The 16502-nt window shown below is 43.0% G+C and overlaps 1 protein-coding gene across 1 annotated transcript in view; it reads left to right on the forward strand.

Moving 5' to 3' along the window:
- LOC123769106 (neural cell adhesion molecule 2) overlaps positions 1 to 16502 on the forward strand; it is a 255815-nt gene that overhangs the window by 157569 nt on the left and 81744 nt on the right. Inside the window, exon 5 of the mRNA XM_069309271.1 lies at positions 14821 to 15024. Coding sequence (XP_069165372.1) covers positions 14821 to 15024 — 204 coding nt within the window. The remainder of the gene's footprint in view (positions 1 to 14820; positions 15025 to 16502) is intronic.

Below are 16502 nucleotides of genomic sequence, written 5' to 3' on the forward strand. Positions count from 1 at the left end.
TACGCCAGCCCTTTGTTTCCCAGTTCTTTTTTGGGGGTAATAATTCTTAGCTCAACCAGGTACTCAAAGCTCAATACACTATGATCACTCATTCCAACTTAACTTCCCTTATATCCGACTCATTTAGGGTAAATATCAGATCAAGCAAGGCTGGTTCATCCCCTCCTTTCGTTGTTGCCGGTCCCTTGACTTCTTGACTTAGAAAGTTTCTTGTTGCCACATCCAGCAGCTTAGCTCTCCATGTGTCTGGGCCTCCATGTGGGTCTCTGTTTCCCCAATCTATCTTTCCATGGTTGAAGTCTCCCATGATTAGTAGCCTGGATCCGTTCCTGCTAGCCACAGAAGCTGCTCTCTCTCTTATATTGATGGTGGCCAAGTTGTTTCTATCATATTCTTGTCTGGGTCTTCTGTCATTCGGTGGGGGATTATATATGACTACTACTATAATTTTCTGTCCTCCAGTTGCGATGGTGCCTGATATGTAGTCACTGAAACCTTCACAGTTCTGAATAACCATCTCTTCGAAACGCCAACCTTCTCTTAGTAGCAAAGCTACACCACCTCCTCCTCCTCTCCCTTCTCTCTCTTTCCTCACTACATAGTAGCCCTGTGGAAACACTGTGTTTGTTATGGTGTTTGTTAGCTTTGTTTCTGTGAGTGCTATTATATCTGGGTTTTCCTTTAGTGCCCATTCTCCGAGTTCACTTGTTTTATTTGTAATACCATCTATGTTAGTGTACTTTGCCTTGAAGCTCACTTTCTTCAGTTCATTTTCTTGTCCCTTTCTTGGCGAGCATTCTGCTGGTGTGGGAAGCTTTTCCGTGGGTGAGAAGATCTGTGAGGTGGTTTGCAGGGTCTCAGAAGAGTTTGGGGTGAGGGGTGGGGGTTTCAGGGAAGGGGGGACAGGTAGGGTGTGGGTTAAGGAGATAGGGGGGACATGGAGGATACGGGGTGAGGGGGGAGGAGGGATAGGGAGGGTATGGGATGAAAGGGGAGGGGGGACAGGGGAGGAAAGGTGGGAGGGGGGGGACATGATGGGAATGGGGAAGGGGTGACAGGTAAGAATGGGGTGAGGGGGAGGGAGGGTTGGGTGGGGGCAGGTAGGGTGAGGGGAAGGGAGGGTTTCTATGCAGAGGGGGGTGGTGGTGTTGCCCTCCCCTCTGGTGTTGTTGGGATGCTGGTTTTGGGTTGCCCTCTTGTCTCTGGGACTGTTGTGTTGGGGGGCTGTGATTTCCTGGTTTGCTCCTCTCTCCCTGCGCTTCCTCCTTGCCTCTGCTGCCCTGGCTCTCTCCTCCTTCGTCCTGTCCCTCTGCAGGAATACTTTCTTGTATCCCTCCACATGCTGTGTGTGTGTGTGTGTGTGTGTGTGTGTGTGTGTGTGTGTGTGTGTGTGTGTGTGTGTGTGTGTGCGTGTGCGTGTGCATGCGCGTGTGTGTGTTTGTGTGTGTGTGTGTGTGTGTGTGTGTGTGTGTGTGTGTGTGTGTGTGTGTGTGTGTGTGTGTGAGTGTAATATTTGTTCCTGCATGATCGAGGTGATAGCTCCTGTACACCGCCCTACTAACCGTCGTTTCTCATATACTGCCTCACGACCTAGTTTTCTCTCATATTTGCTACTACATGTGTTTCTTTCACACGCACACATCCCCAGCTTGCAGCCCGAAACAGCTAACCCCCAGATACCTTCTTACTTCTACGTGAACTCTTTCTAATGACTCTGTTGCTCATTTGAGTACTATGACTCCTCCTGTATCGCCCATATTCGTGTTCCACCCAGTGTAAGTAGTTTGTCTTCATCTACCATGTCGATTCATCTGAGAATTTTGTAGGTGGTAATCATCTGTCCCCTAACTCCTGTCATCCAGTGATGTGACATTTAATTTCAGTATCCTTTCCTCATAGCTCATTCCTCTCAACCTAGGAACAAGTCTCTTTATTTTCATATCTATGTTCCATGGGTCATCAAAAGACTATAACTTTGTTTATAACTTTACCTATATCTTTGCTATATCTTTATCTTTGCTATAACTTTGTCTCGTGTTTTGCTCGATATGGAATCCACGCTGGTGCTGCATACTGAACGATTGGTCTGACATATGTGTTATACAAGGCTCTGAAGGATTCCTTACACAAGATTCCAATTTAATTATTTAGCTGATGAGATAAAACCTCACATATGCCACTGATATTATTGTTTTGTTATAGGCTTCTGGGGACAGGTTTGGCGTGATCTTACGTTCTACCTGATTCTTGAAGGATTTCATCTCCAAACTGGTACCCTTTGCTAATCTTCCTGTTCCCGACACTTTTTCTTTACTTTACACTTACTTTAATTAAACTCTAGTTGCCATTCGTGAACTATTCCTTCAGCTTATTCAGGTCATCTTGAAGTGTCTTGCACTCTTCTTCTGTCTTAGTGCTTCTCACAGTTTCACCATCATCAACAAATATTCTGAGGAATTAGTCAATATCCTCAGGAATATCGTTTATGTGTATATCAAACAGGACAGGTCCGAATACAAAACCTTATTGAACTCCGCTGGTGACATTTTTCCAATCTGACTCTTTCACTCTCAGTAACTCACTCTTCTCTGTTGCTTTGGTAACGTCTTATCCACTAGAGCACTTTACCTGTTACTTCTGCCTGTTTACCAACTTCATGCACCAGCCTCTCATGGGGTACGCAGCCAAAGGCTATCGGACAGTCCAGATAATTCAGTCTGCCCAACCTTCTTTTTTCCTGTTAAATCCTTGTCACCTAGTCGTAGAATTCTATTAAACCTGCTAGACATGATTTACCACCCCTGAGTCCATATTGATTAAGTATTACAAAGTTCCTTCTCTCCAAATGTGCTACTAACTTTTCTCGTGATCTTCTCCATCACTTTGCATTGTGTACAAGTTAGAGAAACCAGTCTGTAATTCAGAACCTCAAGTCTGTCATGTTTTTGTATCTCTGGTAATTTAAATATCTTTCAGAGCTGCCTGGTTTACTGTTTAGGGATTTCTTAATGCCCTATTGTGAAAACCTCCTGGAATCTTCTTTTGAGTTTTTTGTTCATCTTGTTATTCTCTGTGTATCTGTCATTTTTTTAATTAGTCTCATCACTCATGCTTTCATTTTTGTTTTCCCTCTTTTGTGGCTGTGGAATAGTTTTGGTTGAGTCTGACTATTTGAGAAAAATGGAAGAAAATTTAATTTTCATTCTGTCTTTCCACTTCTATTCTTGAGCTAACGTACTCATTTATGGCCCTCTCAAATCTCCCTGCAGTTTTGTTATTGTTGTAGTTTGTTCATATGTTTGTACTTAATTGTCTATCATCCTTACATGCCTGATTGAACCAAGGATTCTTCTTTGGATTTTTTTTTGTTCTTTTTGGTGTGAGATGAACTTATCTACAACCTCCTAACACTACTGGACGATGTCTTGTCTGTCATGTCTTGTATCGATTTTTATCTGTACATAACATGATTTTTCTGTTTCCCTGATATTTCTCATTCTGAATACAATCCATCTGTTTTCTTGTCCGTTTCTTGGGAAGTTTATTACTTCTTTCAACAGATACTCAAATGTCGGTAAACTGTAGTCACTCATTCCCATAGGGGTTCCTTACTTAACTTCCCATGTCTTACTAATTTAGGGTGACTGTCTTGTGGATTCCTTGATTCTCGTTGCCATGCCCAATAGTTTAGCGCTACATGTATATGTACCTCCATCTGTTTCTCTGTTCTCACAGTCTATCTTTCCATGGTTGAAGCCTCCCAGTATCATCAGTCCGGAGCCATTCCTACAGGCGACAGAAGCTGCTCTCTCTATTATGTTAAAGGTTGCCATGTTGCCCTTATCATACTGCTATCTGGGTCTTCTGTGACTTTTCTGTCCACTCTCACTTACTCTTCTCTTGATGGCCCTTTACACTGGGTAGGAAGTTGTTCCGTGGGCCGAGCTGATCTGATGGGGTTGTTGTCGTGCGAGATAGTCGACAGAGGATCTAAGGGTGGCAGGCTGGTCACCGTATGAGGGAGGTAGGGAGGGATTAGGATGATGGGGTAGGAAGGTGGGAGGGATGGGGTGCAGGGTGAATATTAGATATGGTTAAAGAAGTTTTTTGAGGTGGAAGGTATAAGTGTTGCACTTTGCACTTTTCTATGTGGTTGCTGAAATGCTGGTGAAGGGCAACCACCTTCCCTATGGGGTTGTCAGGTTAGGACTGTGGTTCCCCAATTTCCTTCTCTCTCCCTGTGCTTCTTCCTTATGTCTGCTGCCATGATTCACTCGTCCCACGTCATGTCCCTCTGATAGAAGACATTTTTGTGTTCTATAACGTTTAACAGCGTGTTTCTTGCTAGAATTTCTTTTTGTGTAGCCACGCTCAAGAATACTGTCTTGATCACAGTCTCCGTCCTTGTTGTATCAACCATACCTGAAACCTACTCTGTTCCGCGCACCTCCATCCGGACACCTTCCAGGATCCCTGTCACGGCAGATCTATCCCTAGGTTTCCTCTGTATGTGTGTGTGCCTCTGTGCGTGTGTGCCCACCTAGATGTACTCACCAAGATGTGCTTCCAAGGTCGAGTTAGGCTCTTAGCCCCGCCTTCCGAACGTTCTTACATTAATGCAATGACTCCTTTCTCACGTTTTTATCATATTTACATTGAAAACTTTGAATCGAATTAGCTTCACCAACATCAACGTCTAACCTGTTTCACACATTGACAGCTCTGATGCTGAAAAAGTTTTTTCTGACGTCTCTGTGACTCATTTGAGTCTCGATTTTCCATCTATGACTTCTCCTCTTGTTCCTGGCTCTGAACAATGTTGCTCTGGTTACCTTAATAATTTACCTCAGAATCTTATATGTTGTTACCTCTTTATTTCTCCTTTTCCTTAGTGTGGTTAGGACCAGTTTTCTCAGTCTTTCCTCATAGCTTAAGCCCTTTAGCTCAGGAGCGAGTCTTGTTGAATAGCTCTGGACCTTTTTGAGTTTATCCTTGAACTTTTTCAGGTAAGGGTTCAATGCTGGGGATACATATTAAAGAATCGGTTCCTCCAACGCGGCATATAGGGTCCGGCAAGCCCCCATTATCAAGACTTCTGACGAATACTGTAGGTCTTTTGGCATCAGATTTGGGGTTTAGTCCACTCCCAAGTCTTTTTTCTTTTTTGATTGAAGAGTCTGTCTTCCCTTCACCCTATTGCGAGTCTGTGTGTGATTTTAACAGGGATTAGGCGGGCGCCATTACGCGCGCGCGCACGAGTGATGATGGTTGTGTGTAAAGAAGACAATTCACCAAAGAACAAATAATGGCAATCTTTCCTTCACTCAACAACTTGGGATGGACGGTAGAGCGACGGTTTCGTATCATGCATGTCGGCGTTCAATCCTCGACCGTCCAAGTGGTTGGGCACCATTCCTTCCCCCCGTCCCATCCCAAATCCTTATCCTTATCCCTTCCAAGTGCTATATAGTCGTAATTGCTTGGCGCTTTCCCCCATAATTTCATATTTCCTTCCACCACTCCATCACTCCTCCAACTACTCCTTCTCCCACTCCACCACTTCATCACTCCTCCCCCCCCACACCACCCTTACACCCCCAACCACACTACCCTTTGCACCATGAATAGGTCAATATTTAGGAGGAAGCGAGTTGGTGAGCGGACCCCATTTCGCATCTCATCTTTTGCCCTGCTCAGGGGGGAAACCTCTCCCGTGTGTCCTGCCCTGCTCGGGGTGGGAACCTCTCCCGTGTGTCCTGCCCTGCTCGGGGTGGGAACCTCTCCCGTGTGTCCTGCCCTGCTCGGGGTGGGAACCTCTCCCGTGTGTCCTGCCCTGCTCGGGGTGGGAACCTCTCCCGTATGTCCTGCCCTGCTCGGGGTGGGAACCTCTCTCGTGTGTCCTGCCCTGCTCGGGGTGGGAACCTCTCCTGTGTGTCCCGCCCTGCTCGGGGTGGGAACCTCTCCCGTGTGTCCTGCCCTGCTCGAGGTGGGAACCTCTCTTGTGTGTCCTGCCCTGCTCGGGGTGGGAACCTCTCCTGTGTGTCCTGCCCTGCTCGAGGTGGGAACCTCTCCTGTGTGTCCTGCCCTGCTCGGGGTGGGGAACCTCTCCTGTGTGTCCTGCCCTGCTCGGGGTGGGAACCTCTCCCGTGTGTCCTGCCCTGCTCGGGGTGGGAACCTCTCCTGTGTGTCCTGCCCTGCTCGGGGTGGGAACCTCTCCCGTGTGTCCTGCCCTGCTAGGGGTGGGAACCTCTCCCGTGTGTCCTGCCCTGCTCTGGGTGGAAACCTCTCCTGTGTGCAAAACTTTACCAGTAAAACTTGTTCGTGTGTTTCTATGTGTGATTAAGCAAAGAGACAACAATACAAACAGATAACACGAGAGGGAGAGTGTGTCTGGGACTAGGGTGAGAGGGGTTGAAGGGTGGCAGGAAGTAGAGAGGAGTTTTTTTTTTTTTTTTTTTTTTTTTTTTTTTTTTTTTTTTTTTTTTTTTTTTTTTTTTTTTTCTACCACAGACGTGGCCACACATTTACAATGCTAACCAGCATATATACATTTTCTTCTGTCCTCCATTGACAGGGTTAGAGAAGTGTTAAACATACAGTTCAAGGGTTTATTGAACACTCAACCACAGAAGGTGATTCGGTGCTTTTAAAATGCTAAGCTAACCTACATACGTAAATACAAAGATACACAGATTTACGTACGCCCTACATAAAGTATTAGATGTGTCTTTTACATAGTGTCATTAATGTACATTCACAAAGGTGAAATGTAATTCTGATCAGCTTCCATATATGCTTTATACCCATACATATACATACACACACACACATACACATACATATATACACACATACATGCATTCACATACATTTGTCTCATTTACCCTGACAGGGTGAGGTAGCTGATAAAGAAACTAGTGTGCAATTAAGCACTTAATCACTGAAGGTGATGAAGGTGCTTTTACAAGCTCAGGTTATATAGTTACATCACATACATACATTGTATGATTGATACATTACATGGTCAATTTTGGATACAAGTCCAATATATCATCAAGTGTTCCAGTACTCATATAGTAACTACAGAGTTCAGCATACCTTAGCCCAGGAGGGCGAAAGTCAGTCAGTATGGGACATTCTACAATATAATGTTCAAGAGAGTGCATGTTTTCTCTTTCACAAAGTTGACACATTGTGTACTCGACATTTGGGTTTTGAGAAAGCTGCCAGATACGTCTATATCCCAGGCGTATTCTGGCCACTATAACATCACATTGCCGGGTTCTTGTTCTATTAGTCCCATATGTGAATGTCTCCTCACGATATCTATCATAATATTTAATGCTACAACTTTCAGGTCTTTGAGAATTTGTTAGGTCGGTGAGATTTTCATTAGATATTTGTTTAAGTATTCTCTTTGTCACTGCTAATGAAACACCCATATCAATTTCTACCACTGGTTTTCTGCAAGCTGACTTAGCAAGCATATCAACAGTGTCATGCCTTGAGATGCCAACATGTGATGGTATCCATAGGAATTTAATCTCAAATCTGTTTTCTTTGGCAGCTAAAACATTCATTCGAATATCACTGACTATTTTCTGGGTGTCACTACTATGTGCGTTCAATGCCAGGAGTGCACTCTGCGAGTCACAGTATATAAGTCCACTGCCTTTGTCTTTTAAAAATTCAGTGGCAAGGTATATGCCTGCAAGTTCGGTTTGAGTTGTACTTGCCCAGTCATTGACGCGCTTCATTGCTGTATGTACGAGAGAAGATTGTTCAAATATGTTACATGCACATCCGGTACATCGTCCACCTTCTTCTACAGAGCCGTCGGTATAGCACTGATAAACATCGTTACCCATACTCTGAGTACTTTCAGTGATGCTTTTCAGTGTTAACTGTTTTAACAATGTAGTGTGCACACTATCTTTCTTGGGCGCATTTACAAAATCAACTGATAGATCCCAGTTATCCCATGGAGTAATTGGCTGATTAATCATTAGTCGAGTTGGGTACATATTTAATATTTTGATGGAGTTGGCTACCTTGTAGAACCAATATACATAATCAGATTTCGTTCTTCTTCTATAGACCTCAGGTGAGTGTAGCATATTAGAAAGTTTAGCTTGAAACTTCATGTGTTGTCTAGATCTACTCAATGCCTTCACGCCGAAAACTGTGCTAATAGACAAGATTCTCTCACTTATGGTAGGTAATTTTAACTCTGCTCTCATGTTAACTATTCTCGTGGACTTTGGAGCCCCAAGGATGAGACGCATAGCTTCATTTTGCAAGGTTTCAAGAGATTTCAGCTCTTTGTCAGTATACAGTGTGAGATGTAGAGCATTGTAGTCAATCACAGAGCGTATAAATGATACATAAAACATTCTAGCAAGTCTCACGTTAAGCCCATGATTGACACCAACAAGGACCCGCAAGGGCTTTAATCTCTCCCAAAGTCTCCTCTTGAGAGAAGAAAGGTACCCAGGGTCGTTAATGGGGACACCAAGGTATCTGTAAGACTCGCAGTTCTCAAGTGCTCGCCCATCTATATGATAATTGGGTGGTGGAATACCACATGGAATGAGGGCACGAGTTTTCTGTACAGAGATAAGGAGGCCACATTCCTCAGCTCTAGTAGCAAAAGCGTCGAGCAGAACTTGCATTCTAGGCTCGGTGGCAGCCTGTAAACATATATCATCAGCATAACAAATGACAGTGTCTTCATTATTAGTTGGAAGATCTTTAATAAGTTTATGCATCAGAACGTTGAACAATAAGGGACTGAGGACCCCTCCTTGTGGAGTTCCCAGTTCAAAGTGTTTGCTCTCTGTGCTTTTAACACCATTAAACAAAACATATGCTGTTCGATTAGACAAATAGCCCTTTATCCATTTCAGTAATTTTCCTTGTATTCCCAGCTCGGCAAGCTGTTCCAGTATGATTCCTCTGTTTGCTGTATCAAAAGCTGGTGCTAGGTCGATGAAGACTGTTTGGGGGGAAGCTTCAATATGTGCGAAGTACTCAGCAAAACAGTGTTGTGTACTGAGCCCAGGCATAAATCCAAACAGTTGGGGTGACAGGTGCCCCTGTATACGATACATGAGTCGGTTAAGAACAATACGTTCAAGCACTTTACAAACACACGATGTTAAAGATATGGGTCTATAATTATCTGAGTGTGGTTTGGGGATAGGAACAATGACACTCTTTGTCCAAGCATCAGGTAATACTCCTTCACGTAAACTCATTCTGTACAACACTAATAGTGGATTACCTGGTACGTGTGAGACTAATCTCAGTAGACTGTAAGTAATACCATCCTCTCCAGGAGCAGTTGATTTTCCCATCTTTAGTGCATGATTTAATTCCCATTCAGTTACATCATTAAGGTCCGACACGTCGATAGCTGTACAGGCAAGATTGATGGTTCGTTGTCTGTTGGGGCGTGTGTCATCAAGTTTGTGCTGTATGTTAATTGGGAGTGAGTCGTAGCTCGATGTTAGTGCCCATTGATCAAGGAGGATGTTTGCTTGTTCTAGTGGGCTGTGGTGCAGTGGTTTGGTTGGGCTGCTTCTAGAGATTTTTCGTATCTTTTCCCAAACTTCAACAAGTGTTGTTTTGCTCATTTATACTTTGTAGGAACTCTTCCCAATGTTTATTACGTATAACGTTGCTCATGTCTCTCACCTCTCTATTTGCAACTAGAAATGCATGCAGGTCACCTTGTGCTTTGGTTCGTTTGTACGTATCTCCAAGTTGCTTTACTCGTTCATGTTCTTTAACAAATACGGGGTCAAGGACCCACTTGGGTGGTGGCAGGTGTTGCCCACTTCTGCTAGGCTTACGACCTGATCCCCAACACACCCATGTGTCGTAGTAGGTAGTAATCGTATCAACGAGATCTCTGGAGAAGGCTTGTACATTCGTTATTGTGTAATCTTGATACCATTTTAATATACAATTAATAAAGTGGTCATGCAAGCCATATGGAATATTCATTTTCCGTCTCTGATGTCTATTAGGTACATCACACTGTACCTCATAGGAAGCAGAAACTGCATAGTGATCACTAACTAAGTGATTTACCAACGAACATTCCATCCTATCTTGCACAAGGTTTCTACCCATTACATAATCAAGTCTGCCTCCCAATAAATGAGTTTGGGTATCCGTAGTATACACGGTTAATCTGTTGTCATAAACATATTTGATAAATTTGCATCCATTATCGTTGTTAGTACTGTCTCCCAGCGTAATATGTCTAGCATTAAAATCTCCCATGTATATTGTCCCATGATTGTCTAGATCTGGGAACAATGTTACATTGAGTTTCTGGCTTCTGGCATATACGTTGAGGAATGAAAAGTGGCCTGCTGTAGTTTGTACATGAAAGTGATGGTACTGTGTGTGTACATTGTGTGACGTGCTCACAAGAATGTGCGGTAAATCACTTCTGACGTAAGTTAATAGGCCTGTGGCGTTACTGTTATTATAGGATGCATACCCTCTGATCTTTGGTGGGGTTTTGTTTATCATATTGGACGTGTAGGGCTCCTGTAAAGCAATTATATCTATGTTGTTACAGGTAACATATGCAATTAGGTCATTCAGTCTTTTGTTGATGCTACGAATGTTCCAACTGAGAAACCTAATGGTCCTCGTGTCAACAGCAGCCATCGTCTTGGTGGTGTTCCTCCCTGGGACTGGTGGTCCCATTGTTGTCCTTGTCCCACTTACACAATGTGTCAATAAGTGACTGTACTACGTAAAGAGCCACACCAACCTGGCGTTTGGTGTCGTCAGGAACATCTGGTGACATCATTAGATTCTTGATCACTGAGGAACTCGGGATGGTCCGCGAGTGAATGCTCTCTGTAAGTCGTATGGCATAATTACTGTCACGCAGAATATTATCCTTTTCATTCTCGTACTTGGCTTGAGCGCGTTCATTAAGGTCATGAATCATTTTAAAATATTCTGATGCAGGTCGACTTCCTTGTTCAGTTAATGTTTCTGTGTCACTAACACTGTTGTCATCCCTGAGTTGACTGACGACGTCGCTGCCACCGCCTCCGTTGTCGCCGCTCCTGTCGCCGCTGCCGCTGCTGCTGCTGCTGCCGCCGCCGCCGCCGCCGCCGCTGCTGCTGCTGCTGCTGCTGCTGCTGCCGCCGCCGCCGCCGCCGCCGCCGCCGCCGCCGCCGCCGCCGCTGCTGCTGCCGCCGCCGCCACCACCACCACAGGAACCTTTACCAGCGCGGGCCACGGCTGTGACACAGCTGCATAGAGGCTGCTGTATCTCTTGTGAAGGAGCCTGACGTAGCGCCTGTATAATTTCAGTCAGTTCAGCTACCTGTGCTTGCAAGGTTGCCAACTGTTCTTTAACTGTTGTATCAGGCTGTTGTGTGTTGTCAGGGGCGTTGCTGGTACTGTCACCACTATGGGATGGGTCAACAGTACTAGAGCCGGCATCAGTAGACACTTGCTGTGTCTCGGGCACTTGCCTCCTTGTGCCAAGGGAGGCTGGCCGTTTGGTACAGTCTGAGTGCCAGATGGTGACTCCTTCCGTACCACATCTGAAACACTTCAGCGGCGGTTTAGACGGAGCCACAGATTCAGGATGTTGCCCTGCTTCTGTTGCAGTGTTCTGTTGCTCCTGTTCCTGCTTTCTTTGGTCTCTGGTCTTCTTATACTGACAGTCCTTCAGTGGATGAGGACCGGAACAGAGAGCACACTTGGGTGTGGGGCAGAAGCAGTACTTAGCTATGTGGCCACTGCCACAGCACTCGTAACACTCCACAGGGTTCGGCTCCCACACCCTGAACGTGCTGGGGGGCGCATACAACCCACCAAACCAATACTGGTCAGGTGGCGGATCAGGCTTTTTCCATAGAGAGGAGTGAAAGGAGAGATGCACTTAAAAAGATAAGGGTAGAGTGAGAGTGAGAGGTTGGGAGCGCTAAGGAAGACAGTGAGTAACTTAACACATCTGTATCATGCTCCTTGCCAATTGTTGTCAGCTTTCCTTCGTAGAAGGAGAAGAATGTTTCACTAATACTCTAGACCAACCTTGCAAGCCTCTGTTGTCTAAACATTACAAAAATCTACTAACATCCTGAAACGTGATTCTATATATATATATATATATATATATATATATATATATATATATATATATATATATATATATATATATATATATAGAGATGTTGTTGTCTTGCCTATATACTGGGTTTTTTGGAGCTTACAGTCCCCAAGTGGGCAAAACCCAGTATATAGGCAAGACAACAACATCTCTTTCTAGGCGTTTAACGATGCATAAACAACAGGGCTCCATTAAGGAACATATAATCTCTTCCCATAACCAAACCATCGCCAGAGAAATCCTAGTAAACAACACAGAAATCATCGATAGATACAGCGATAGCAGGCGGCTCGACGTTTGCGAGGCACTACACATCAAGAAGTCAACACCAGCAATCAACAGCCAATTATTGCACAACTATATTCTACCCACCTCAAGACTCCGCTCCAATATAGAAGCATCAAGAAATATGGACCAATAGGCTTTCTACAAACACTTCTATTCAATATCCATTGTTTCGTGTTCTGTCTTGTGTTGATACTTTTAATACCCTATTAATATCCTCTAATGCCACATCATCCTTCCCACCTTACTCAAATGTAATGCCACATCACCCTTCCCACCTCACTCAAATGTAGATATAAAATCAGGGAAACGCAAGTTCTAATCAGTTGTGTATTTGTGAAGTCTTTGAAAATGTAATAAGTTTTACGAAACGCGCCCGTGTCGCGTCAGACTAGAAATAAAAATGAATTTTGGAGAAGTGATTTTTGATTTACCTCCAACAGTGAAGCATAATGTACGAAAGATTGAGAAAATTCGTGTTAGAATTATTAATCTTACTTTTTCGGTCATATTTAATAAAATATATATATATATATATATATATATATATATATATATATATATATATATATATATATATATATATATATATATATATATATATATATATATATATATATATGTAACCTATATGTAACTCCTTTTTTGTAACAAAGTTCAAATAAAGTAAATATATATGTGTACATACAAAAGAATGGGGGTGGTAGGAGAAGATAATATTAGTGTTCAGTGAGAAACCACAAGGTCTCCTCTGAATACTTTTTATTTTCTTCTCCGAGGCTATGGGTCCCCACATTGGCACCAGAGGTGGTACCCTCACAAACTTTTATATATATATATATATATATATATATATATATATATATATATATATATATATTTTATTAAATATGACCGAAAAAGTAAGATTAATAATTCTAACACGAATTTTCTCAATCTTTCGTACATTATGCTTCACTGTTGGAGGTAAATCAAAAATCACTTCTCCAAAATTCATTTTTATTTCTAGTCTGACGCGACACGGGCGCGTTTCGTAAAACTTATTACATTTTCAAAGATGTAATAAGTCTTTGAAAATGTAATAAGTTTTACGAAACGCGCCCGTGTCGCGTCAGACTAGAAATAAAAATGAATTTTGGAGAAGTGATTTTTGATTTACCTCCAACAGTGAAGCATAATGTACGAAAGATTGAGAAAATTCGTGTTAGAATTATTAATCTTACTTTTTCGGTCATATTTAATAAAATATGTCTACAGGAAAGACTGCTACCAAAATATACTAATATATATATATATATATATATATATATATATATATATATATATATATATATATATATATATATATATATATATATATATATATATATATATATATATATATATATATATATATATATATCTCCACCCACTCAAGCATATATACCCCGCTTCTCGATGTATATAGTGAAGGTTTACTTCAGCCTTGGACTATGTACTGCGGTGGCCTGGTTAACCTCTTGAGGTTGATAGGTTCCTCACTAAACCCTACAAATCTTCCAGTCTTCAGATATTGATCGTCCCAGCTGTGGCCGCCTTTAAAGGCATATTCGTAAACTTTGTCCGCACTCTATAATCAAAATCGGAATTAAATGTTTATGTATTATTTGACTGAGGGGGAGTTAGCGTGTTTATTTTGGCTCCATGTGCAAGCGTATGTAATTACAGTATGAGGGTGAAGGATTCTGGAAGATGTGATTCTATGTTAGGAAATGATTTATGTTCCATGTTTAATAAAGCTTGAGCGTAACAGTTCTGAGTCATGTGTAAAGTGGGTTTAATTTATTAAAAACTTGGGAGGGGGAGGGAGGGTTGCTGTATTAAAGGGTAAGTAGCCTCTGTCTGGAGGGCACCTTGAATATTGATTTATTAGCGATACAACTTTTTTGTTGTACATTTCTCAGACTGAGTATCTCGAAAGAATGACTTAAAATGCACTTTATTCACGGCCTCCGAGTATTCTAAACATTACATAAACTTAACCAAAACACCTAACCTAACCTTACCCATTTCTAACCATACATAAATTCTGAGTACATAATAATACAAATTTCTAATAGAGCAAATAAACTCTGTTACTTATATCACAATAAGAAAGATTTATCCTGGTAACAGAACGTCAGATTAAAGAGTAAATTACTGACACAATAATATGAACAAAAATAATGTGCTTTTCTTCTTTTATCTTGGGATAAAGGATGCGTTGCTCGAAGCATATACTTCCATTAAATAAATTTGCATTGAATTCCAACACGGTAGCAATGCTTATCTTTGCAGAGAACAGAAGAGAAGCCAAAAATCTGAGAGATGAGCTTGCTAATTTCCTGTTGTGCATCATCCCCCAGGTCGGCCGGCCCCGCGGGTCACCTGGTGGCACGACAGCCTTCTGCTGGACGACAAGAACGAGAAGAACTCCAGCGACGTCATCCAGAATATCCTGACGCTGCCCGCCCTCTCCCGCCAGCACCTGCACCGCGTCCTCACCTGCCACGCCGTCAACTCCAACCTGAGCAAACCCATCCATACGTCAGTCACCCTCGACATGAGCTGTAATTTGTTGTGTATTGCGTTGAGAATTTAACTTGTTATTTCAGAGGTTTTGAGGGTAATGTTAGAGATAGTTTAGACGTCACTTCAGCAACTGTCACTGCCTTGTAGAGTTTCAAGGAACTTATTGTTTTAAAGAAATTTAACGTAGTTAAAATTAGTTGGCGGACCCCAAAGTGATAGTGGAGTTCTTTCAATGTCTTGAGGAGCAATGAAAGGTGGTTTAGAAGAAATTCGAGGGCGTGAGACATAGAATATATGTGTAATAAGAGTGTGTGTGTGTGTGTGTGTGTGTGTGTGTGTGTGTGTGTGTGTGTGTGTGTGTGTGTGTGTGTGTGTGTGTGTGTGTGTGTATGTGTGTGTGTGTGTGTGTGTGTGTGTGTGTGTGTGTGTGTGTGTGTGTGTGTGTGTGTGTGTGTGTGTGTGTGTGTGTGTTTGTGTGTGTGTGTGTGTGTGTGTGTGTGTGTGTGTGTGTGTGTGTGTGTGTGTTTACTAGTTGTGTTTTTACGGGGGTTGAGCTTTGCTCTTTCGGCCCGCCTCTCAACTGTCAATCAACTGTTTACTAACTATTTTTTTTTTTTTTTTTTTTTTTTTTTTTCTTCTCTCCACACCACACACACACCCCAGGAAGCAGCCCGTGATAGCTGACTAACTCCCAGGTACCTATTTAGTGCTAGGTAACAGGGGCATTCAGGGTGAAAGAAACTTTGCCCATTTGTTTCTGCCTCGTGCGGGAATCGAACCCGCGCCACAGAATTACGAATCCTGCGCGCTATCCACCAGGCTACGAGGCCCCTTGTGTGTGTGTGTGTGTGTGTGTGTGTGTGTGTGTGTGTGTGTGTGTGTGTGTGTGTGTGTGTGTGTGTGTGTGTGCGTGCGGGTGTGTGTGTGTGTGTGTGCGTGCGTGTATGTGTGTGTGCGTGTGTGCAAGTGCATGTGTGTGTGAGCGTGTGTGTGTGCGCGCGTGTGTGTCTGTCAATCACTAAAATTAACACGTGATGAAAAATGTGATAGTGTCAGACCACGAAAGAAGAATTGACCCTCTGAAGATGTATTGTTAAATACGAAAGTACTTAAGGAAAAATACCAAAGTACTTAAGGAAATTCCTGTTTCAATTCTTCCTTAGAGGTCGTGATGGTCGAGTGGTTAAGGTGTCCTGTACACCAGTTGCATAGTGCTCCTGGCAGTATGGGTTCGAGTCACATCTGGGGTGTGAGTTTTCAGTTGCATGTGTGCCTGGGGACCGTTCAGGCTTGTTCATATTTGTGTTCCTCACGTGTGCCCCAAAGAATGAGGTGATTTGATCAAATATTATGCCCAAGATTACCATCAGAGTGCCGGCGGGATGATGGGGAAATAGCCTCGGCTACCATCACCTTTTGTCCGGTCGTGATGGTCGAGTGGTTAAGGTGTCCTGTACACCTGTTGCAAAGTGCTGCTGGCATTATCGGTACGAGTCACTTCTGGGGTGTGAGTTTT

The sequence above is a fragment of the Procambarus clarkii genome, chromosome 64 (genome assembly GCF_040958095.1).
Source record: "Procambarus clarkii isolate CNS0578487 chromosome 64, FALCON_Pclarkii_2.0, whole genome shotgun sequence".
Lineage (NCBI taxonomy): Eukaryota > Metazoa > Arthropoda > Malacostraca > Decapoda > Cambaridae > Procambarus > Procambarus clarkii.